The 26,033-nt window shown below is 31.0% G+C and overlaps 3 protein-coding genes across 11 annotated transcripts; 2 read left to right on the plus strand and 1 right to left on the minus strand.

Annotated features, from left to right (window-relative positions):
• Nucleotides 1–1,005: 1,005 nt before the first annotated feature.
• On the minus strand, nucleotides 1,006–5,626 carry LOC108331373 (putative clathrin assembly protein At5g57200). The gene is made up of 15 exons (XM_017566022.2): nucleotides 5,537–5,626; nucleotides 5,343–5,412; nucleotides 5,034–5,131; nucleotides 4,530–4,668; nucleotides 4,281–4,408; nucleotides 4,089–4,181; nucleotides 3,955–4,005; nucleotides 3,435–3,500; nucleotides 3,288–3,353; nucleotides 3,105–3,185; nucleotides 2,947–3,024; nucleotides 2,536–2,739; nucleotides 2,373–2,451; nucleotides 1,769–1,881; nucleotides 1,006–1,551 (listed from the first exon to the last, which is right to left on the minus strand). Exons 1-15 carry the CDS (start codon nucleotides 5,624–5,626, stop codon nucleotides 1,120–1,122), a joined length of 1,788 nt encoding a protein of 595 aa, XP_017421511.1. The 3' UTR covers nucleotides 1,006–1,119.
• A 755-nt stretch (nucleotides 5,627–6,381) lies between these two features.
• LOC108329961 (uncharacterized) lies at nucleotides 6,382–13,446 on the plus strand. 8 transcript variants are annotated; one of them, XR_008248501.1, is made up of 3 exons: nucleotides 6,385–6,831; nucleotides 6,962–8,124; nucleotides 13,230–13,446. XR_008248501.1 is itself a non-coding variant. In XM_017564374.2 (2 exons), the coding sequence occupies exon 1, from the start codon at nucleotides 6,553–6,555 to the stop codon at nucleotides 6,820–6,822; it is 270 nt and encodes an 89-aa protein (XP_017419863.1). In that variant the 5' UTR covers nucleotides 6,382–6,552; the 3' UTR covers nucleotides 6,823–6,831; nucleotides 6,949–9,584. The 8 variants fall into 8 exon arrangements, 4 of the variants coding, with proteins under 4 accessions (XP_017419863.1, XP_017419864.1, XP_017419861.1 ...); XR_008248500.1 differs by lacking the exon at nucleotides 13,230–13,446 and adding an exon at nucleotides 9,805–9,947; XR_008248498.1 differs by lacking the exon at nucleotides 13,230–13,446 and adding an exon at nucleotides 8,370–9,584.
• Nucleotides 13,447–16,724: 3,278 nt separating this feature from the next.
• LOC108329923 (pathogenesis-related homeodomain protein) lies at nucleotides 16,725–22,854 on the plus strand. Of its 2 annotated transcripts, XM_017564309.2 has the most exons (12): nucleotides 16,725–16,869; nucleotides 16,990–17,507; nucleotides 17,984–18,538; nucleotides 19,568–19,733; nucleotides 19,948–20,071; nucleotides 20,149–20,261; nucleotides 20,372–20,710; nucleotides 21,054–21,287; nucleotides 21,438–21,527; nucleotides 21,731–21,781; nucleotides 22,227–22,451; nucleotides 22,540–22,854. In XM_017564309.2, the coding sequence occupies exons 3-12, from the start codon at nucleotides 18,006–18,008 to the stop codon at nucleotides 22,786–22,788; spliced, it is 2,124 nt and encodes a 707-aa protein (XP_017419798.1). In that variant the 5' UTR covers nucleotides 16,725–16,869; nucleotides 16,990–17,507; nucleotides 17,984–18,005; the 3' UTR covers nucleotides 22,789–22,854. The 2 variants fall into 2 exon arrangements, with proteins under 2 accessions (XP_017419798.1, XP_017419797.1); XM_017564308.2 differs by lacking the exon at nucleotides 16,990–17,507.
• The last annotated feature ends 3,179 nt before the right edge of the window (nucleotides 22,855–26,033 follow it).

Raw genomic sequence — 26,033 nt, forward strand, 5'->3', positions numbered from 1 at the left:
AAGTTGTTTAGGTATGTACAAGAAAAGTTCTTATAAAAATATATAAACTAATTACTTATTGTACTATAGATCAATTTTACAAAAGTGAAATATTTACAAATACGGTTCTTATCCTAAAGTTGTTCAACAAATAATCTTTTTATAATAAATATTGAGAAGTTTTGAAAATATTTTTCATGTCTCATATATATATATATATATTATTTTTTTCTTCTTTCATAGGACATAATTTCTATTTATAAAGGTCCTAAAAAGGATTGTTCTGACTTACGTGTTTTTTTTTTTTACTTTTTCATGATAGTTTTCACTATTGTAATCAACGGACATGGATTGTGAATACCACATTTTCCTTTTTTTTTTATGAAAAACACGATATGTAGCATACAAACTCATAGGATTGATGTGTTTTGTCATAATCATCTTTGGAAAGTATGATTCAACATTCTTTAAAAGGTGAACATTTTAGCATTAACGAAGTGTTTTATGATTTTCACATATTAATTTCATCTGTTTTGAACATGTGTCATGTTTTTATTTTATGTCCTGTTTTGACTTGTGCCTAGTCTTTGTGTGCTTTCATCTAACACATCATTTCACTTGTGTTTATTCTTCATGTATTTTGGTTCGACACTTCTTCACATTTCGTGTTGTCTTCATGCACTTTCATCTAGTGCTTTCTGTAGACCTTGTTTGGCCTTCACTTTTGCATCACACTTTATGTAGATTTTGTTTGACCTTCACATACTTGCATTTAACATAACTTTGTCTAAGCTCTTTGATCATCTAGTCTACCTATAAATAAAGTCTATGTGATCATTCAACCTTTTAAACTTGTGTAATTTGTTATATATTAAGTAGTTTTGTTCCACACACTAAACTATGATATTATGTATTATCATCAAAATCATGTGTTATAATCAGGTTTAAGATATACGAATCCTTGAGAAACGTATAGATGAATCACTGATAACTATACAGATGAAAAAAAAAGCATGTCATTAACTAGTCAAAGAATGTTAAAACGCATGAAAAAAAATGTATACTTCTATCACAAAAAGAATAAATTATTTTTGCCAGTGAGGAAAAAAAGAGAAGATCAAATGACAATAAAGGCAAAATCTACATTAAATTGTAATTTCCTTGTTGGGGCATGTAATTCTGATTATAGTTTGGTAATGGCAAAGGATCTCCAAATGGATTATGAGAATCTGGATTGTGCATCTGTTGAGAGTATTGGTTTTGTGGTTGCTGCTGGTGAGGAATCATCATCATGTTGTGTTGTTGTGGTTGTTGGTACAACATTTGTGGATGTTGGAACATCATCTGCTGCTGTTGTTGCTGTTGAGCCATTAGTGCCAATTGCACATTGGTTGGAGGTGCTATGTTGTTGGACATTACAAAAGGATCTTGTTGGTTATAATGATCAAAAGGGTTCTGTACATCCATGGCGGTTCCTCCATGTCCATAACCTGCATTTTGGAGTTGAAGTTGTCTTCTGGCATTTTCATCTTCATACAGACTGTCCAATAACAGTGTATCAAAACCACCGGCCTGGCTTAATAATAAAGGAGGCAAAAAGAATTGTGTTAATATTTTTCTGCTTCATGATTAACGAATTTGAATTCTCGATTGAGTTTTCTTGTATTGTTCTTCTGTTGTATCTTAAAATTGGGCAGTCATAACACATCTCAGTAGTTTTAGTATGAGAAATCAAATGAAGAGGTAAAGGTGAATAAGTAATTGATATTACTATGGTAGAGAAACAAACCATTTTGCGATCTGTGGCTTGACCAGTATGTTTACTTTGTGCTGTAACTAATGAAAGTTCCCAACCAGTAGTTCCATCAATGGTACTCAAAGTAAGATTGTTTGGGTTACTTCCTACACAAACTTTAAACTTTTAGAATTCAATAATGTCAAACAACAAATAGTTTAATTACTTACATGCATATTAATCTTTCTAATACATCTGTCTATATGAAAAAATTGAAAAAATAACCCTTCTTTGAATTCAAGAATAGTTAGATTTACGGAGAAAGTTTAGTAAAAAGATACAACATAAATGAAACCTGAGTCCAATCATACAAGAGATTTTCTACTCAAAACTTTAAAACAATATGTTAATGAATATTTAACCTTATACGATGTTTTACGTTCTTGTTTTTATCTAATACAGGACTTAGACTCACTTAAAATTCTGTAAATATAAAACTTGTCCTTGCTTATATTAGAGAATCCCAACAAGCATTGGATGATTGTTAAAATGTAAATCTCTGAAACTTTAAGGTATGGATCAATGAAGCAAAGTGCAATATCTGCAAAGGCTTATATGAAATACTTGATATTTGTCAATCAATTACTTTAGTCCTTACCACCAGGTGGTACAATTGCAAGAGCCATAGCATTGTTTTCCTCCAGTTCCATAGCTTTTAGATTTATTTCATTAAGTCCCTGCAAAGGTGAAGTGTGTATTCATTCCATTAAGTGAACATCACAAGCATCCATAGAAAATATTATTTTATAATCAACACATACCAACAAATCATTTGCACCATCATCGGTTGATATCAAAGGAGGAGGCTCAACCTCCACCTCCACCTCCTCCTTAGATTGTGCTTCATCCCCTGCTACCGAATCTTCCTCGTTGAATTCCTCATAGTGTTCTTCATTTTCTTCAGGCTCTTCAGTTTCATCGGATTCTGAATCTTCTTTAGATGATTCATCATTTTCTTCATATTCCTGATATTGAATGACATTTATTACATTGCAAGATTGAGTACTTTTATAAAGCATGAGACCAAGTTTTTTATTTTTATGAAAAATGATGAAAGCTGAATAAGGTAGTGTTATGTGAGACTTGCAGAAACAACAAATAATGACACTGATACAAATTTTGTTAACTATAATTCAAAGAATAAATTGTGAAACCTGATCATCTTCTCTTACCAATCTCCTGTTAACATATCCTGTTTGAGGTGCTTCTCTAATGTATTCTTCCATAGTTGCAAGGAAAGAGGGAGGTGGCTGTTTTTATATAGTTAAAAAATTTGTTACATTCTTCCTTTCATAATATCATATGACTTACTCTAACAAACAAAAAGAACCTGTCTCAGTGTTGGAAACTGGAAATTCCTGGCAAGTTCCAAGCCCTTGCAATATTCATAGAAGTCAGCAAGATTCTCAGCCTGCATAATGTTCATAAAAGAACATCAACACCTTATAAAACATAAAATTTTATGTATATTAGACATCAATTAGAATGTGTTAGAAAAAATATTATTGTAAACCTGTTGACCAGCTCTTTTATAAATGTTTAGAGCCTTCACTGCGTCATGCCTTGTCATATCAAAGAACTATGATTTTCACTAGTTAGTGTGATTTGAATATCAAATAAAATGATCAAGTGGTAAATTAAACCATGATATAGATACTACCATATCCACGAGATTGATGATTCCATCATTGAGTGCACAATATATTTTGAAACTTTCTTTCAAAACCTAAATGACACATAGCTCAAAATATCAGAAATGACAAAATGAGACACAAGTTGTACGAGATACATTTCTTTAAAAGTAGTAATTTCATTGTGTAATTCATCAAATCACCGTGATCTTCTTTTATGAATGAAAGTAATTTATTAATTGAGTTTCAAGTCAAGAGTAACAGTATCTAACAACCAGAATCATGCAGATAGGAACTTAGACAAAATTTAGATGCAAATTCCTCAGTTACAGTTGCACTTTGATAATTGTTGTAATCAAGATTGACATTAAAGATCAGTCTAAGTTAATAACATAAAAAACCTAAGCAATTGACAGATAGTAGTTCAGGTATGAATGAATATGACTACAACTAAAGTTATCCATAACTAATCACGTTAATCATTTTCTGAGATGAAACTCAAATTGCTATTATGTTGAGAATGCAAATATAAAATAATAAAATGCATACCAGGGCCAATGCATACTGCACTAGGTAGTTGCTATAAGAGCATCCTTCAGGCTGTAACATATTGAAGAAAATTCAATGGTAAGGAATACAAGAAATTTAAGTCATCAATTATGAAATTTCCCATTAGTCCATACCTGACAAGCAATAAGACGATATAGGAGTTGTTGCAGTGCAGGTAACTGCCCCAACAGCTCCTCACTATTCAGTGATCGAGTTCTACTGTGTGCCTGTTAAAGTGGAAAAACTCAATAGCATTCTGATGAACACAGAAATATGATGCTTGAAAAATAAACTTGAGTGTGAATAAGACAAGGAAAAACACACACTTTAGTTGCAGTTGGTGATGCTTTTGTCAAACGTTCTGATTCTATATCATATTTGAGCACCCTAAAGCATTCAAGTCTTTCTTCCAAAAATAGTGCATAGGTTCGAACCCATGCAGAACAATCCCATGCTACAAGGATAAGTTGAATAATTGGTCATGTAATGGAAAAATGTTGAATAAGAAAGAAAAAGGCCAAGATATTCAAAATAGTTAATTATAACAAGTTTATCTGCATAAGTGATTAATTAACCTTGAGGACTTGAATCATCTTTGAAATTGGATATTTGGAGAATATGTCCCCTGCGTGAGTAGTTAAGGATCTCTTCTCTAAAGGTAGGATCACCCTCTCTCAAAGTCCTATGAATGACTATTAATGCCTTTATAGCAACCTGTCATTCATTCAATTACAATCATGAAAATTTCATTTTCTCAGTAAAATTGTGTGCAGTTCTTTTCTCTAAATGTATGAGTTAACTTTTAATTTAGCTCTATGATAATTGATGAACACATCATAAGTCATTGATTATAACCATGATTTACTTTATATATTTTCATTCTTTTATTCTTCCTTTTTTCCATTACTTTTTTCCTAGTATATATACATGAAGAAATAAAAAAAATAACAATATCATGAACTACGCTATTCCTATTCCTATACTATTACCATGTCATATCTGAAAATTATGTTCTTAAGATGATCTAGTTCACAATGATTTTAGAAGAAGATGTATATGAGTATGAAAAAAGGATTTACTATCCAGCTTCGTGTTTTGGAAAGTCTCTTAGAAAGTTTATGAATGCAGTATGATACATCTGCTCGAGGCTGGTGTGCTGATGTTGCATAAAATATTTCTGCAAACAATTTAAGGAATATTATATACAAGAGAATAATGAGAAACGAATAGGAAAATAAACAAACATAAATTGATGAATAGAAGCTTTGGAAATGAGGAAGTTTTGTGAGATGTCATATGATATCATCAAAATGTAAAAGTATCATTATATTTTGAGGAAGATTATTCAACAGAAACTGTAAATTGTATTTTAATTAACATATATATACTTCGAACATGACGCTCCTTGGGAGGGTATTCCACGTGATTGGTAGCTTTTACAATTGCAATATCCAACTCCTTTATAAACAAAATGGAACAGAATCAATCTATGTATTGAAATTTCAAAAGAATGAGAAAATACGTTTGCATGCATGCATGCATGCGTTTTTACGTATAATATAATGAATAAATCATATATCACCTTGTATTCGCTATTGACTTTGGCAAGGCCAACCTTGGTAGAATCCTTGAGAGCTCCATAGGCTTTTCTGAAGCTCTGAAACGTTCCCATTATTCATTAAAAATGGTTCGGTTTTATGGCTTTGATGAAGGAAAGATAAAAAACAAACAGAAGAATGAACGATGTTCTTGTTTTCTTCTTTGTTTTGATTATGTCTGAGAAGGGTGTTATGGTACTTTTGAAATGTCTTAGGATTAACTATTTTATGAATCTTGACGAGACAGTTGGGTTACTTCTGACGAAAATTTCTGCAGAATCTGTTGGTTGAATTTTCAAGAATAGAAAAAGTCGAGTTTTGTTTCGTTTTCTTTAAAGTTATAAAAGTCTCCCTTGGAAGGTTCACTTTGATTTGTGTGGTGTTCAACTTAATAAGAATATTACCATGTTGCTTGAAATAATAAGAATTAATATGAATTCTAAATGTTTTGAAAATTCATAATTATCTTCTCTATAAAAAAAATAACACTGTTTCATTCTCTAAGTCAATTACTATAATAAAAGGTTTCAATGTTTTAATAATAGACTTTAATTAAAAAATATAAAGATTGTAAGCACTTAATAAAATATTTTTTTTAATAAATATTCGATTAAAATATAAAAAACTTGAAAATTAATTATATTATCTTTTATTTTTATCTACAAATATGCAAACAATCAATATTCAAGTAATAATCATATTCATTCAATAAAATTTTAAAAGAAACTTAATTAAAAATAACCAACCACTTAAACCATAAATAAATTACTATTTCTAAATAGCAACATTCGAGCATGGTTGTAGCGGCCCAAGTTGAACAGAGTGAAACCCATAGCTACACAATCGGGTCGGGTCGGGTCTCGCGGACCTCTGAGACGTTGGGTTGAGAATTTCGAGAACCCATCCACGCAGAAACAAACACCACATTCCATTCGCCATAGTTGCAATGGTAAAATCAAAATCATAATCCAGGGTTTGTTGCGGAGGGAGCGTAGAAGCAATGGCGCTGAGAAGATTCTACAATGAGATAAAGGGGAAGAAGGTGAGCGAGGTTCCGGAGCATGTGAAGCCGATGCTGTCTTTGAATTACATAAAGAGAGCGATTCAGCGAGGCATGGGCAACTACCACGCCAAGTACATCGAGACCGATTCTCCCGATCCCATTTTCCATGTCTGCTTTGGCGGCATGATCTTCTCCTACCTCGTCGCTCTCCCCCATGAGCGCCGCCACCTCGAGCGCGCTCAGCAGCACGCTCAGCAGAACCACTGATTCCTTCAGGTACCTTTCCAATGCGACGCCGTTTTTCCAGAAATTAGTTACATGCTGTGTTTTGGTTTTGTTGATTTTGAACGTTTTTTTTGGCTTTGCTTGTTTTTTATTGTAAATTATATTTAGCGATTTGTTATAGGTTTAGCGAATGGGGCTAATCCTTCTTCTCCGAATGCAGTTGGGAGAGTTGAGAATCTTGAACAGCATTGTGTTTAAATGAGGATACCTGTGGGGTAACAGGAAAAAAATGTTTTTTTTTTATTTCGATGTTTTTGTGATTTGAAAACTTACAGCACTGAAGATGAAAACGCGAAACAGATGGAAAAACAATGTCTGTCATATTTTTTACTTTTATTTCAGAGTTTTTTTGATGGAATAGGGAACTTGAAAACTAATCAACAGTTCGTGTTGGTAGAGATGCTACATCTCATGTTCAAGTGTCTGGAACATGATTGTATCCAAAGAAGGAGGATGTATATGGGAAGGCAAGAAAAAATGTCACTTTTTTTCTGCAATTTCAGAGTTTTGTGATGGAATAGTATACCTGGAATAACATTACTAAAATAAGATAAGATGGAAGTATTGATGACATTGAAATTGAAAATGGTAAACAAATAAACATTACTTGTGTTTGTTCTTTATTGTGAGTGCTGTTTTGTTTTATATCTGGTTTTTGATATCTACGTAATTTATTCTTGTTTTTGTTAAGCTGGACATGGTTGACTAGTTTTTTAGGTATAATAATAGATGGCCCACAACCCACAAATTATTAGGGCCTCTTTATTAGTGTTAGTTACAGCTGTTAGCTAGGAGTGTATAAGATTACAACTGAAAGTGTTAGGTACAGCTGTTAGCTAGGAGTGTATAAGATTACAACTGAAATTGTTAGGGTGGAAGAGGGAGTATTGTAAGACCCAAGCAAAATACATGAGATAAAATAAGATAATAGATAATAAATGGTGTCAACACCCAATTTACCCAATTTTGTCTGGATGGATAGAATTTATTTTGAAAAATTTCAGGGAAAGAGAAAGAGAGGGGTAACAACCTGGCCTGACAAGTTGCCGGGCTTAAATGTATAAAAGGGTTCCGGCTGAGTTGTAACATAACTTGGTCGAGTTGTATCGAATCTTGACTGGGCTATGTTAATGAAGTCAGGTTGTTACTTTGTCGGTGGTTGACCTAATGGATACCGAGATGTTGGATACGGAGATTATAGTATCTCTTATTGAAAGAAGGGAGAGCTACTAGGTGTAGAGGAAGAAGGACATTCTTCTGATCAAGAAAGTAGTGGGAATCAAGGTAAAGGAAACTAATTATATGTTTTTTTTTATTGATAGTAGATTCTTTGAAGTATCATAATATCATATTTTAGCAAACTTGGAATCAGTGTCAAATCTTGGTCGAGACGTTACCCGACCTTAGTTGAACTATGTCCAATCTTGGTCGAGATGTTTCTTGACCTTAGTCTAACTCTGCTAGATATTGGCCAAAATGTTTCCACACCTTAGTCAAACGGTTTCTAACATCAGCTGACCTGTTTTCAGATCTTGGCCGAAATGTTCCCAAACCATAGCTGAACTGTGTCGGACCGTGGCCGACCTATTTTCAGATCTTGGTTGAACGGTATCTGACTTCGGCCTACATGTTTTCAGACTTAGTCAAGTTGTATCCAACCTTGACTGAACTGTGTCCGATCTTGGCCGAGATGGTTTCAAATCTTCACCAAGTTGTAACCGACCTTGAATTGTATCCGACCTTAGTCTAGTTATAACCGAACTTGGCCAAACTATGTTCGACCTTGGCCGAGATGTTTTCGCTTCTTGATCGAGCAGTAACTGACTTTGGCCGAACTGTATTCGATCTTGTTTGACCTTGGCCGAGATGTTTTTACATTTTGGCTAAGATGTGGGAGATGTTTCAAGCCTTGGCCGAGTTGTGTTCGACCTTAGACAAGCTATATCCAACTTTGGCCGAGCTGCATTAGATCCATTATTTCCTAGATATATCATGTGATTTTGTAAGAGTTGATGCCTTGCATTGAGACCATTTTGTGTGATGAACTAAGGTGTGAAATCATGTGTGGTTGCATTGTTGTTTTGATGACATGTTTTGAGTTACAATATGATCATGAATCTGGTTAGAATGTTGGTTGTGGAATATGATATGATTTCTATATTGCATAATGAGTTGGTTGATGAATATGAACATTGTATGTGTTTGGCATAATTCAAGGGATCTTGTGAAAAGATTTTATGGTGGCATTTCATTAGTGTATGTATTGATATCTGGATTCATTATTGGGGTTATCTTGACACTCTAACAATTATCCAATCTCAAGTAAAGAAAGGTGGGTACATGATGAGAGGAGCAATAGGTCCTAGTTTAAGAGTTTTATCTTGGCAAAATATTTTATGTATACTAATAACCTTATGTCGGCCTTATGAATGATCTCTTTGCATATTATCTCACTTTTGCTTTTGTGTTTGTTTCTTTTTATTTGTGTGTTTTCTTTGTTTACAATGATCACTGATGTGAGTAGAGGAGGACGTGATAGTTAATCCAGTGCAGGACTCGGTGATGCAACGATGTAGTGTTTGGATGACCTAGTCACATATAAGTTTTCTTTTGGAAAAACAATATTTTACTTTCGACCATTATAATATTTCATTAGTTGTGTAGAATCTTTGTAAGTATTTAAATATTACAGTTATATTTTGGATAACTGCAATAGTTTTATATTAGTGAATGATTTGTTTTTAGATTTTGATTATGTAATTATTTTTAGTAGTGATATATTATTAAATGAGATGTTGAAGGAGCTCGCTCACTCTCGCTTAAGTACCAAATTTCGTAGTTATTTTTTGGTTCTAATCCACACATTAAGGGGATATTTTTTCATTTTCGGTTTGTGTTTCCATTTACAATTCTTTAATGATATCTCGTTTTCTTTTTAATTCTTATTTTAAAATATTTGTGAAGGTGATGGTGAAAACAAAGAATATTCATCTTCACCATTTCCTTAGTTGAAAGCAAGAAGCAGAATATGGAAACAAGATGACATGTTTGAAGTTATTACAGAAGTTTACTATGAAAAACCCAACAAACCAGAACTTCCAAAGTAATTTTGCGGTGCTGGCCTTTGAATTAATTGACCAACATGACCCTGAAATACAGCCCTCATTTTTTGATGGGTAATTTTACATTTCAAAGTAACTACTTAACATAGTTTTTCTTGGCATTTAAAATATCTAAATATTTATATTTATTTTCAAAATACGTTCTACTTAAAGCAAATTCCAAGTCAATACCTCAATTCAATTGTTAATATGCAATACTTATTCTTTAACTAACTATAAGTACCTGTTCCTTTTATATTTGTGACTAATATTATATAATTGATTTGTTTGGTTAACAGGTTTTTTGTTGTTTAGTTATTCAAATATCATATAATATTTGTTGAGTTTCTTTAAGCTTAAAAAGTAAGATAATTTTGAAAGAAAAAAAAATGTTCAAAATAAGTTATAAAATGTTCAGAAATTACTTATAGTTAGATATAATTATAAAAATATATATTTTTAATTCTTTCGTGTTTTTAAATTTTTTATGAATTTATTTTGATAATTTATTTTAAAAAATATTTTATATAAATAAGTTTTTAATTTATTTTTAGTTTTGATATCTAAAGTATAATAAATCCGATTGAGTATTAATTTTTTTTTTCAACAGAATCATTCTTAAAAAAAATTAAATAAGTTATTATTTTTATAAAAATAGTGTCAATATAACAAACATTTTTGTATATTAAAATTGAATAAAAATCAATACAATTATATATATCGTTTTTATTTTTATATCCGTTTTAATATTTATTTTTGTTTTTATTAATAAAGTATTCATAGTTTAGATAAATTATATATATATATATATATATATATATATATATATATATATATTATTCTTTTACAAAATTCACTTACATTAGATTTTCTTTTATCACATATTTGATTAATTTTTTTATTTATGTTATTATATTCAAATAATGTAAGGTCCTGGAAAACTGTATGGGCCATTGGGCCTTATTTTCTAGGGCAGCCAGACCCAAAGGGCTAAAGGCACCATGACCTTAGAAGGGGTTCCTTCATTTTCCCAACTCTGAACCAAATTTCAGTTTTTCTTTCTCTCTCTAAACTCAGCTTTCTTCTTCCTTCTCTGCCTTCTCTCTACCCTTACACTCATTTGAACCGTTGCATTTTTCGTTAGGTGGCGTTCTTTCGCTCATAGAGCTGAGAGCTTCCTTTCTATCCGATTAGATTTTCATTTGGACGGGTAAGTCAAATTCTCCACTCTTCTTGACCTTAGGGCATACAACTTTACTGGTTGCATAGAGCTCATTTTGATTCTCTGTCTATTCTAGCTCTAAGAGCTATTTTCATCACCATTTAGGTGGTTGTAGGACACTGTTTGGGTTTTCTCTGTGAAGGCGCTGTTAGGGCACTCTAGTTGGCTGTACTGCTCAACCTCAAGGTAAGGGAAGCTAGTTATTTACCTTTGAATGGAGTGCTTGATTCTGTTTGATAAATATAAATATGTTGTACTTTGAAATGTTGTATTGTTTTGAACTGTGTGTTTGATCTTTAAGTTGATTGGATGACATGAACTGAACTGTGCAATTGTTGAGATTTAAATGTGGAATTTATGAATGTGACTGGTGGGAAATTAGTTCCTGTATATTTCACGTATGGGAAGTGGTTGGGGGTGAGACTCCATTGTAATATTAATCAGATAAGTGGTTTAACAATTTGGTAGCCTCTAAGGGTCAAATTAAGGAAAGTGACATAGTGATTTTGAGTAACAAAGGTCTACGATGAGTTTACAGTGTTGGAACAGTTTGGGGGGATCAATTGTGACTGGTAGAGAGCACGTTGTTGGTAGGATAGAAGAACCTTAAAAACTTGAGTTGGCACATCCCTGATCATAGAGCAGCCCTGGCCTGGTCCAGTCAGTTGTGACTAGTCATATATGCTGGCGGCGAAGGTGAGTTTGATGCGTTCAGACGTTGGGTTCTTCTTCGGTGACCAATTGGGCAGTTGGGTTAGTTTAGATGAGTCAATGGAACTGGTGAGGGGTCAGAAAGCTGAGCAAGTCTTTGGCAAATGATGGAAATGAGATTGGGTCCATAAGTTGCAGGGATTGATGTTTTAAAAGGTAAGACTGGATTTAATCACTTTAGATTAGTACTGGGGAGGATTTGGATCATCTATACAAGTATAATTACACTTAATAATCGAATTGGAAGTCTTAGAAGTTAGCCAAGAGTCCTAGAAATGGTAAGGATTAGTGTGAGTGTGTGATTCTGCAGAATTTGCGTTCTGCAGGTTATGTAGTGTCGCTATGCGAGCTGCCTCGCATATCGAGACCTTGCATGGGGTGCTCACTGTCTTGGAAATTCGTCGTGCAAGCTGGTGCGCTGTGCGAATTACCAGAGAGTGATGCTCACTGTTTATGGACTCGCCATGGCGAATCCTGTCGCTATGCGACTGGTGGTGGTCTGGGATCACTGCCCATTTAATTCGAAGGGCGAGTGGGGCGCATAGCGAGAACTTTGGGGAGGTTGGTCTCGGTCTGGGTTTCCGCATAGCGACCTGGGTGGGCTATGCGAGAGGTTTGAAGTCTGATGTATGTTGCGACTTAATTCGCTATGCGAACTAAGGTGCGCTGTGCGAGATCCTTCTGTCTCGCCTTGCGAGTAGGATGCGCTGTGTGAATTCATTCGGGTCAAGCCTATTCTTTTGTTCTCTATCTTGATTGATTCTAATGTGTGCAGTGTTTGGAATGCATAAAATGATGTGATAATATGATGGTATCTGGATATTCATGTATGGGTTAAGTTTCAAAGTGTCAGTATGGTCCATGAACGTAATTCCATGGTCCTCAAGGAGAGGATACATGGTGGTGCTCAGGTGGTGTGTAGAATGATTGCATGGTAGCTCAGTCTTGGGGGTTTTCCTGACACTCCAATGGTCTTTCATTCTCAAGTAGAGAGGATTGATCCATGTGGTGAGGAGTAGCAGGAGGTCCTAGTCTTGGAGGCTTCCAGTATGCTCCAGGGCGCGGAACGGACTAACCTCGTGAGTGTGGTAGGGTGGAACCCATTGGCAACGGCTTTGCAAAGCAGTAGAGGCCACCACGAGTGCATAACCCGCCATAGCTCGGTAGTCATTCTGGTCCGGACGAGTCGGTCTATAAAGCAATGGGTCTTGTGATGTCAATGTGCTATGTTTAAGTGGCTTTTGCATGTCGTATGTGATTGATTAACATGATTTTTGTATCTAGCTCACCCTTGCTTGTTTGTATTGCTTGTGTATGTTTCTTTTTGCGATGATCATCCACTTGGATGAGAGCAGATGGCGAGGAGGTCCCTTTGGAGACAACTCTGGAAGTTGAGAATAATGCTGCTGCCTAGTCTCCTAGGATGCCATTAGTCTAATTGGTCACTCTGAAATACTAATTCCCGTTTCAACTTTTATTTTATATATTTTTGGAGTTTAAGTTAGGCTTAATACCCTATTTTGTCCCCAGTTTCGCTCGAAAATGTCAAATTAGTCCATTCTTTAAAAAGTGCGTCAATTACATCCTTACTTAATAAAATTTATATCAATGAAATCCCTTCCGTTAAATCCGTACAAACGGCGTTAATTATTTTTCTCTCTCTTCTACTTTAATAATTAACACCGTTTGTACGGATTTAACGGAAGAAATTTCATTGATATAAATTTTATTAAGTAAGGACGTAATTGACGCACTTTTTAAAGGATGGACTAATTTGACATTTTTGAGCGAAACTGGGGACAAAACAGGGTATTAAGCCTTTAAGTTATATTCTGAAGTTACTTATCGGATGACTGTAATCCTATTGACTCTCAACTGCTTTCCTATATTATGCACGTGGACGTCTTTATTATATACGCTTTCTATATAATTGGGATGCCACAAATAATATATTATAAATTTTAATAAATAGTTTTTTTGTCTCATATTTGATTAATTATAGTGTTTTTTAATTTATTTATTTATTTTTAAATTTTCTGTATGAGAATATTTGACAGTTAGTGTTAGATCCTTTTAATCCTTCATATACTAATAATATAAAAAATAATTATTTTTTATTTCTTTCTTTACTTTTTGTTTTATTTGAACAATTTTTGTTTGGTTAAAATAAGATTTGGTATTTAGAAAATTTTCTCAAATCTCAATATTTTCCATCTTATCATACTCTTAGTTATTTTTTAAGTAATTTGTGTGTCAAATTATTTTATGATACACTGATTATTTTTACTTTTTTATTTATTATTTATTTTTTTATCATGTAGAATATTGTTTTAATGATTCTCTCATATAATCATTTTTATTTTCTAACATAATATCATAAATGTAATTTTAAACTACAATTATAATTGTATAAAAACGTTTTATTTATTATAATATAATAGTTTAATATCGTTAACATAAATCTTGTTTATCAATATTTAGCATAAATTAAAGTTCAACAAATGAAATATTTGTATTTAAATTCAAATTATTACCACTTTTTTTTCAAGTAGTGTATTGCAATTTTTATTATTGTATATATAAATATATCATTAGAATCTATAGAAAGAAAATAAAAAGACATTTGAAATATTTTTAAATTTAAATATTTGTTTTCTTTTTATAACTTTAAAAAATCAACTTTATCAAATTTAGTTTATTAATATTTATAAATTTAGTAAATATTTTTATTGTCATGAAATTTTGTTTATGTTTAATTATATAATATTATATATATATATATATATATATATATTTTAAATTATTGTTTGATATTTTAATTTAAAATTTATATTATTATAATTTATTTATAAATATTTGACCTTTCGAAAAATATCAACAATACTTTATTTTGATATTAAATATTTGATAAGATTAATTTTTTACCATAATTTTTATTTATAAGAATTAATTAATTAACATTAAAATATTAAAAAAGTTATATGATTGAAAATGAAATAAAAAAAATTATATTTGTTAAGTATGAGCAAAAACGAAAATGAATTTTTTTTGTGAATATATTTTTTCCATCCCTACTTATAATTTAAATTAAACACACACACAAGCGTTTTAATATGCTCATATTTATTATAGAACTTTTGTCATAATTCACATAAATGAGTTATTTGTCTTTTTTTATTAAATAACACTTATTAAAAAATGATTTTAGATAAAAAAATATTATAAATTGAATTTCTTAAAAAACATTTTTAAGTGTTAGTTTAACAAAAAAATACTTTAAGAATATAAATTAATTTTTAAAATTTATTCTGAAATAGTTTTAAGAAAAACAAGAAAAGAACATTTATAATACGATTTACAAATTTATATGAATTTTTTTAACGAAACATATAACTTAGTCATTTGTATTAATTTATATTTGTATATGCTATTTTTCATAATTATATGTCATACTAATTTATTATTATTATTTTTTAAGTATTTTTTTTTTACTGAAAATTATTATATTATTAAAATTTATATATAGATAGATTTCACTAAGGTTTTTCTGATAAATTCTTTTAATGTAACCTATGCAATTAAATTTTATTTAAGTTTTGAGTCTTATAAATGAATGATGCTATATATGTATTTTAATAGTATTTTTTACATTATTTATTTATTTATTTATTTATTATTATTATTATTATTAAATTTCACTATGTGGAAAATTAAAATTTAAACCATTGATATGATCAGGTTCCTAGTCCAGTTTTAAAATAACTGTTAAATGTTGATGTTTTACTTTAAATATCTTACATGACTTAACAGTTAAAACAATATTCTTCTGTATCTTAACAAGTTATTCCCACTTTACTTTCTAAAACATTGTGATAGATATGTCAAACTCATTACATAATGCAAAGACTAAACTCATCATAACACAAATTTAGTCTTGCATTTTAGCAATGGCTTATTTAAAAAAAATATTTAAATATTTTATTCCTTTAAATTTAGAATAATGTATTTTTTACCTCTTAAATTTAGTTTTCATCTCTATCAAGTGAAAAAAAAACAGAACTAAAAATGTCATTCTATGACTTGTTTTTAATTTTATATATTTTCTTTAAACACTTTACACGGTTTCTTAAATTATCACTCTTAGGTAAAAGTTGTAATAATACTTGTGCTAAACATAATTTATGTCATGATATTACCAAAAGTTAAACAATAAACCACTTGGTTAGAAAAAAAAATATTAGAATTTGTTCATAGAAATAAAAAATTAACTATAAAAATTAAAAAAAAATCATTTTAAACTTTGAAAAAAATTAAAACAAATTTATTCAAAAACTAAAACTAAATTTAATTCATTTTTTTCTCTTTCTCAAATACAAGTTTGTGTCCTCTCAACCCCACTAACCAAACAACCATTTTCTTTGACTTCCAAAACCACATAATCTTAGAGTAGTTTTATGTCATAACTTGAAAGAAGATTACATTTGACAGAGATATTTGTAGATACTTCATTCAGTTCATTCACACTGAAAAATTTAACACATTAGGGATTTGAGTTCTCCAAAGAACAACTTTGTTTTTTTGCTTGACTTGGGTAAAAGACACAGTTTTTATATATAATATAAATAAATATAAAATATAAATATAAAGCTTTTTAAATTTCAATCAATATAAAAAGTCTTTAATGTAATGTTTAAAAGAGTTATTGTAAATTTTCATAGATTTACCGTACATAACAATTAACTATGGAATGCTAATATGAAAGTAAAATAAAAATATGTATCAGTTAATATAATATTTAATAGATACATAAATAAATAAATATAAGGTGTAATACACACACTAAAACAAAGGTTAGAGTTTAAAAGTGAAGAGAAAGAAAAGAAGCTTGCCGTTGCCGGTGATGCTTCCGGAACAGCCACACCATCTCCGGTGACTGTTCTGTACATTGGGAATCAAAGGCCCAGTTTCATATTCAAACCATTCACTCAATAAAAGGTTAGTTTCACTTCTTTATTCGAAGTTCTAAGCTTAAATTCCTTTTTTTTTTCTCTTGTGATACAGCTTCAGAGCAATTCAAAGTTCAGATCTTTACCCTTATTTTGTCTCCCATTGCAGGTTGGTTTTCACTTATTGACCTTAAGCTCACGTGGGTTCCTTTTGTTTTGGCTTGGAACTTTGTGGGGCTCAGCTAAGTCTATGCCTTGGTGTTACTTTGTACACCAATTGACCATACTAATCACTTGGCTTCTCTAACCATAAAGTTATTGTTTTTCTTTTATTGAATTGTGGTTGTGAGAGAGATTGGGGAAAATTATGATTAGTGAATTTTACGATTCTTTTAGCTTTGAAGTGATCAGGTTCCTGCAGTCTTCATGCCTAAGAAGTTTGTTTCGTCATTGAATTTGTGGAGTGATTCTTGAATTAGTGTTCTTCTTCTGTGTCTTTTTCATGTGTTGTTGACCATGCAGTGCTTGAAATGGTTTCTGGCTCTTCTTGAGCTGTGTGTGTTTGGCAGTGCTGCATCGGGGTTTTCATGAACTATGTGTAGGTTATCAATTACCATGTTGTTGATGTTTGTGGCTTGATTTCTTGGGGTATTTTGAAGTGGGACGTCATCATCATCATTACCCTTGGTTAATTTCTTAACCCCTTTTGAAATAGTCTTTTTCACTCTGTATATATATTTGGATTGATTTACTGCGAGTAAACTCTATATTGGTTTGTCAGTTTTGGGATAGGACAGTATATTCTCTTAGTTCTGTGTGAATCTGGTTACAATAATATCTTTCATCATCTTATGATTTGCTAATATGGATTCATAAGGTAGGGTTGTAGTTGTGTATCAAATTGTCAATGATTTAATCAACTGCACTGCTCATGGTATTTCCTATTAAGCATTGTTATTTTATCTGTAGTATAAAATTACTTTGTATGTTGTATCTTAACAATGGACAAGAAGTAATACCACTGATTTTCATTTGAAAGTGCAAGTAATCATCTCTCTGTGTTCTTATTTATATAAAATACATGTTGGCACAGAAATATGTTGAGTTCTTGGTTACTTGTACTTTTGTAGTCACTATTTATCAATTTTACATCTGTGCATCAGGCTTGATACATAATCAATTAATATGCGGGATGCGGAGAATTTAAATAAGAAAGGATCTGGAAAATCCAGTTACTCAAAGGAACAGATTAAGTCCAAGCTATTTTCATCAAAATTAAAAGCAAGTAGCACAAAAAACAGAAGGAAGGAACACAAAGAGAAGTCAAGATCTCATAAACTCAGAGTTGGTACAAACACATCAAAGAAAAGAGTTGCTGATTCTTCTATCAAGGCATCACTTGAGGACTCTTCAAATAAAAAAGTGATTATTAGAAAAACACTCCATAAAACTGATGGGAACTCTTCACGTATGGTGTCTTCAACAAAGCTACAAGGAAGAAAGAATCCTCATAGTTCTAGAAAAGAGGGGAATGGTGTTGATGAAGAGGCAAAAATTAAAAAACGTAAAAGGAACAAAAAGAAGAGCAGACAAAGAGACAGCATAGATCATGACGATGCTTCACGCCTTCGAAGGAGAACAAGATACCTCTTAATAAAAATGAAGCTGGAGCAAAACCTTATTGATGCTTACTCTGGAGAAGGTTGGAAAGGTCAAAGGTATGGAGCAATTTTTCTTTAGCATATATCCTTTTCTAAATGTTTGGTAAATGAAATGCAAATATTATCTTTTAAATGATTGAACGAGATTTAGGCCTCCCTTCTACAGTTTCAGAAGAATTTGTTAAGGGTTTTTTTTTTTTAGGAAAAATGTATTCACTATATCACATTAAGAAAATGTAGATATGTACCCTTTTTACACTTGTAGGATAATCATGGCAGTGTTGTGTATAATACACAGTTTCTCCATCAATAAAAAAAGATACGAATTTCTAGACTCCAGCCATTGTCGAGAACAACTAAAAATTGTTTACCCTAATTCTTTTTCATGTAAGCTGACAATTTGAGGGGAACAGACTTCGTCAAAAATCAAATAGGAAAGACAAACAATTCATAATCAACATTACCTTGGGATCCTTTGTAGGACCTGCTTATGCCTTGTGTTTACTATGTGTCATGTCTTCTCAAGGATATTTTAGAATGCTTTTTAGACAATTTAATTTGTCCTGGAGCTACTAACCTTCGTTGTGTTTTCAACCTATTTCTGTGTCTCAAAACAGTGAAAAATTACCAACGGAACAGAAAACAAAGAGAGACCTATAAATATATACTTTTTTGAAAAAAAATTATTTGAAGTTTTTGAAATGACAGTACATTTTAATATGATTACAAGAAGTAGACTTTTATCTTATCATGGTTCGCTTAAGTTAGATAGAATATCATGTATAATTCTACAAGCAATAACTTTTGGAAAAGCTTATTTATGGCATGGTATCAGAGCTTCTATTGCCAACAAGTCACGAGTTTGAACCCTGACACCCATTCTTTTAAGTAAATGTGAATTTCAGCCAAATGGTGGGCTTGTGCATTGTAGAAACACTTCAAGCTCACTCATGAGCCTTGAACTAATTAACTTAAGCTTTTGGAGCAATGCAGTGTGATCTTTATTGAAAAGCAACAATCACTTTTTAGAATTCAACACTTTCCCTTGAGAAATAGTTTAGTGACTAATTATTGTTCCTGTCACAGTCGGGAGAAGATTAGGCCAGAAAAGGAGCTACTAAGAGCGAAAAAGCAGATTTTAAAATGTAAACTTAGTATTCGTGATGTTATACGCCAGCTGGATTCTCTTAGTTCTGTGGGTAGCATTGAAGATTCTGTCATTGCTCCAGACGGATCTGTTTATCATGAACATGTGAGCAAGTATCAAAACTACATATACTTATCCTATGTTATTTTTTTGCATTCTTTCCTGTTCAAGACCTTTTATAACGCTTTGCATCTTGTTTTAATTTTCTAAGGGGGAATTATTGACTTTTACTGTTCTTATGTTGAATGAACTCATACAGAGAAAATATGGTTCACCATTTCAAAAGCTGATTATATGTTTTTCTGTTTTCTTCATCTAGATATTCTGTGCCAATTGCAAACTACATGAAGCTTTCCCAGATAATGATATTATACTCTGTGATGGCACATGTAATCGGGCTTTTCACCAAAGATGTCTCAATCCTCCTTTGGATACTGAAAATAGTGAGTTCCTGTTTACACTAGTAAACTTGTTCTGTAATCTTTATTTAGAAAATAATTTGCTTAATTATACATTGCAGTTCCTCCTGGAGATCAAGGCTGGTTTTGCAAGTTTTGTGAATGTAAGATAGAAATTATAGAGTCAACAAATGCCCATCTTGGGACTCAATTTTCCTTGGACAGTAGTTGGCAGGTTTTTTACCTTAATAATCTACTATCCACCATTTTTCTGATTTCATCTTTGCTTTTGATATATCTATTTTTACTGGTCCAAGTAATAATATTTTTCTTCCATTAATTAAGGATGTATTTAAGGAAGAGGCTGCTGTGCCTGATGGTGATATTGCATTACTAAGTCCAGAAGAAGAATGGCCATCAGATGATCCTGAAGATGATGATTACAATCCAGAGAGGAGAGAAGGCAGCCACAGCATAAATACAGAAGGTGCTGATGAAATTGCATCCAATGATTCCACCAGTTCTTTGAGTTTGTGGTCTTTGAATGAAGAATGTCCTCCTGCTGATGACAACCTTAGTCGACAATATTATTCTGTCAATAGCTTCATTGATTCTGATGAATCCGGGGAAATAGCATGCGGCCGTAGGCAGCGCAAAGCTGTTGACTACAAGAAACTGTATGATGTGAGTATCTAAGTTCTCACTCAACATAAGCATTTGTTCTCAAAGTAAAGTTCACAACCTCTGCCTCAATTTGATAATTCAAAATTTAAGGCTTTTGTTGAGTCATCGCCTGCCATTTAATAACTGGTACAAACTACAAAGTGTGTACCTTTCTTATGTTTTGGGTTGGAAAAAAATTTGTTTACAATACTGGTTTAAAAGTAATTCCAATTGGATGTACTTTTTGCCCTTTGTTGTGCAGATGGAAATTTTGTATTGTTTGTGCAGGGAAATACTACTAAAAGATAGAGTTCCCTGTTTTCTTCTCTGGTCATAAGTTTCATTTGATTTGACATCTTTTCAGGAAATGTTTGGGAAGGATGCTCTACCTTGTGAACAACTGAGTGAAGATGAAGACTGGGGCCCTGGCAAAAGAAAGCGAAGAGAAAAGGAGTCTGATGCTGTTAATACTCTAATGACCCTACATGAAAGTGAAAATAAGCATCCCAATAATGAGAGTAGTGATAGAATAAGAGAGGGCTCTTCCGGCCTACAAATAAGAAGATCTTGTTTCAGAATTCCACTTGATGCAGTTGAGGTATTTCTTGTGGCAATTCCTGTAGCAATCTTTCTTTATTGCCATTAAGCCCCTCCCTCCCCTCCTTTGAAATTCCAGTTGACAACACATAGAAATAGATATATATGCTCAAATTGTGTCTGTTAATTGTTTTGTAATAAAATGTTCCAGAAACTTCGGCAAGTTTTTGCAGAGAATGAGCTTCCTCCAAGATCCGTGAAGGAGGGTCTTTCAAAAGAGTTGGGACTAGATCCTGAAAAGGTTATGCCTTGCATTCTCTAGTTGCATCTTGTTTCTATTCTAATCTGAATTCATCTTATAGCAGCAATAACTTTGCTAAACATTAAGTATTGAACTGAAAATATTATATACTATTTCTATCTGCAAGTTACTGGCATTGCTTTTAGTCTTTATTCTTGTCTTGATCTGTTCAAACTCTGATACTAATGTTTTTAGAAATGCAGGTTAGCAAATGGTTCAAAAATGCACGTTACTTGGCACTTAAAACCAGAAGGGTAAGCTTTTCCATTAAACTTCTGCTCTGTCCTTTTTCAGTTTATGACTGACATTGTTTCTCTTTTATTTTTTTCTTGCTCTGATTCATAGTTTTTAAGAAATTTTGTGGTATGTCTCCTTTGAATGATCATCATCCCATGTAGACATCTTTTAGTGTTGATAAATTTGTGATCAGTTGGTGAGTAAGATTTATAATAATCAGGTCAGATCATAGGCAGTTACGAATAAGATACTGAATGGGAGGTTATATGGTAAGGATCCATTTGCCAATAGATATTGATTTGGTACCAAACCTTGCATAATTTTATCATTAATGTTAAAAAAGTTTAAAGATTTTTGTGCATATTAATTTGTTAATAACAGCATTTTTATAAATCAGAAATCTAGAAATTGTTTTGTCCTTGGAATTTGCAAAGAAGTCTAACAAAAGTGAGTTTTGTTCAGTATCAATCAGAAGGAGAACAGCTTCAGAGTTTCACATCTCAGATATCAAAACATTCTACATCTCCAAACATGGAGAAATCACAAGTCCCCAAAATTACTTTGATTCATTCCCAGAAGGATGGTCAAAGCATCACGGGCCAAGAGAAAAATAAATTATGCAACAGTCTTTTGAAGAGAAGGAAGCAAAAACCATCTCCACCTCTGTCAAGAGAAAACAGCAACAAGGTACATTTCTTGCAGATCACTTGAGAAAGGGTCTATGTTATTGGAAATTCCATTAATAATTTGTTGTTCTTTGATGTTTTATGTTCAGGAATCCATGGAGATGAGTGATGATGTTAATTTGAAGAAGCTTTTGAAAGAAAGGAAAAAAAGGGTAAATTTTATATATGGAGACTCTCAGATAGCAGAGTTGGAATTTGAAAGACTGAGCAAAGTGAAGAGTAAAGTAGATAGCATGAAGCGAAAACTAAATGAAGTTCAAAATTGCAGAGCTAAGGGATCAACAAATGAACCCTCTATTATATATGTTCCCACAGCCCAATTAAGGGAAAAAGGTTGAGTGATAATTATATTTTTTACTGTATTTTTTCACATCATGATATGATGTAAGTTTGTTGTAAATCAACATGTAACAATCTCTTACAAGTTAATAATATTAGGAAATGTCCATTTAGTTATTAAAAATATTAATGAATAGGTATTAAGTCTCATAAACTTTGAATAAAACACTTAAATGAATAGAGAATCTAACTAAGTCAAAAAGGAATATCTAACTAACTTTATTATTTAATTGGAAACTATGACTTAATGAATATTAAAATAAATAGTATTTAATATATTAATTAATAGAATACCAAAAGTTTACTAATAGTTCAAACCTAACATTTAAATTGAGTATTAATGAATAGAATAATTTCAACTTGGACTTCATAAACATTTAAAAATAGGATAATTTTATTTTGGTGAGAAAATTTGGGAAGTTTTGATTAAAGTATGAAATAGTCATTGTTAGATAATTTTTTAAAGCGTAGATAATAATGAGCTTTTATCGCAATTTATTTCACAGTAGCTGAAGTGAATAGATCTCCATAATTACATTGATTACATATATAGTTATTTATTTCAGATTGACTATATATGTAATTTGGGAAATAATTTTAAATTGACAATTACTTCCTGCATCCCTTCAAATTTCAACCTGCATTCATCAAATACGTGAAATGTCAAAAGTAACCTCATGAGTTTTTTTAATCAAAACCTATATTAACTTATAAGGGGCTGCCTACTTATATTGGTCTTTCAAAATTATTTGCAAAATCATTTGAGAACATCATTCAACCTCTTTCCAGAACTGATATGTTCTCCCAAAAACATTATTCAATAATTTTAACTTTTTAAAATTAAAAATTGTGATAAATCTTATTATTTCTCAATTGTTAGGAAGTAACATTAACTTATTCTTGCAATATAAAGAGACCGACATATATGTAAATTAAAGATGTCAATTTATTTTTCGATTTGAGCGATCAAAAAAGTCGTTTAATTTTTTTTAAAGTAATATTTTTTTTAAAAAAAATTGGGGGCTAAAAGAAAAATAACCTAAATTCTAGGGATTAAAAATATATTTTAACTAAAAAAAATTAAAAATAAATTTTCATTCGTTAAATGTGTTATTAGTTGCATAAATGTTTTTAGTTATATTAACAACAAATGTAACACCCTTATTACTATATTACTAATGAGTATATATAAGAAAACTTAAATCTGAAGAAACAAAAAAATTAAGATTTATTTAACAATAAAGTGACACAAAAACTTATCTTTATAAAAAAAATCATCTTATGTTTTTTTAATTTATTTATGTATATGTGGACTTTAAAATTTAAGTTAATTATTGATTTTTAATTATTTTTCATCAAAATTTGAATTAATTTACACATTTACACCAAAATGAATTTATTGTTATGTTTCAATTATTAGAAAAATACATCTCACAATCATTATTTTAATATTTCTTAATTTTCAAGAGTTAGTACAAATGCTTTTATCGTGAACATAAACAATAGTAAGTAAATATAACCCTAAGAAGGAAAGTTAATGATAACTTGTATCCATAACATTTATCTTTACACTTTTAATAACATAGAATTTACAACATAATATTCATATTATAATAAACAATAGAAAAATAATTCAGACAATTACACTTTACATAATTGTAGATAAAATCAGAATTAAATATATTTTTAGTTTTTAATTTTAAATACAAAATTAAAATTAGTATATTTCATAAACTTTCGTACAATTTGAATATCAAACTTTAAAAAATACAGTCATTTTAACCTAATAATAATAATCCTTTTAAATTTTCTAAATAGTATTTCATACCGACATTTAAGATATAATATGTTAAATAGGTATAAACAACTCAAATATCATTTTAAAATATATATAAAAAAGTTAATACAATTAAACTAAAAGTAATATATTAATTTAAGTTTAAATACTAAAATATATAAAGTTTAGAATAATAATTTCAATTTCATGTCTAAATTTAGAGACTTTAGAAACATATTTTATCTTAAAACTAAACCTGAATAATAATACTAATGTTTAATCAAGTTTCAAGTTCTTTATAATTCTAATTATTTTTAAATGAATTTCTATTAAATTTATTTTCGTCTTTTGAATAATATTTTTATATTTTAACCGTGTCACCTTTCAAGATTATAAAATGTGAAAATCTATAATTGATATAGAAGGAAATTACGAGTAATAAATTGAGGCCATTATCACCACTTAGTCTATTGATTTTTGTAAGTAGTTTGTAATACCTATAGTTTATAAAGTCGTATAAGAACATAACAATTTTATTATTCAACATATTTTAAATTAAGTAATAAAAGTTATTAATTTTTTATTAGTCATAATATTATTTTATATTAACCATAAAACCGAACTAATATTATTTTATATTAATCTTATAACATTCATGTAATCTAATTAACCGAAAATATTAAGTGATTGAAATTTGATTAAAAAGTAATTTTAAATCCTCACATTACTAAAGAAAAGGAATACAAATTTAGTTAAAAATACTAGAAAAACTTAAATTAAGTCTAAAATTAAATATATTACTATACTAATTTTTTCATGCAACAAAATATTTGAAACATATGTAACTAAATGTGACAATTTTAATAGAATAAAAATGTGAAATTATTTTATATGTATTTCTATATCTTTTAAAATATTATACCATTCCTTATTATTAATTAAGATGTTTTTTGTCGGAACCCATTTAAAACGCATTCAGGATTCGTTTTAAGTGGAGTTCACGTGTTAAGAGGAGGGCTCGACACTCAGATGACGGACGCCCGGTATCAAGCGAAGAGGATCCGAAAATCAGATAGTGGAAGACAGGTGTCGGCAGATGAGCGGACGCTCGTCCTTGACTTGGAAGGAAAACTTTGAGTTTTCAGAAATCCACGCCATTCTCTGCATGCAACCTCTCCTCCAAACTCTGGAACTTCATTTTCTCCTCCTTCTCTCTAAATCTCCTTCATCTTCTCTCTACAAAATCTTCATCGTTTCTTCTCTGATCTCCGTTCAGACACCGTAGAAGCACTTTCGGCGTCAAGAGCTTCCAGATAAACCGTTCGGTTGGTGAAGCTGAGCTGGTAAGTCTTTCTCTTCACTCTGTCATTCGTTTTCCTAGACACGCAAACCCAGTTCTGGTTTCATGTGTTGATCACCATTCTCCAAATGAGTGGTTTTGAGAGTGTTTTGGTTTTACTTGGTTTA

Source organism: Vigna angularis, chromosome 4 (genome assembly GCF_016808095.1).
Source record: "Vigna angularis cultivar LongXiaoDou No.4 chromosome 4, ASM1680809v1, whole genome shotgun sequence".
NCBI classification, from domain to species: Eukaryota; Viridiplantae; Streptophyta; class Magnoliopsida; order Fabales; family Fabaceae; genus Vigna; species Vigna angularis.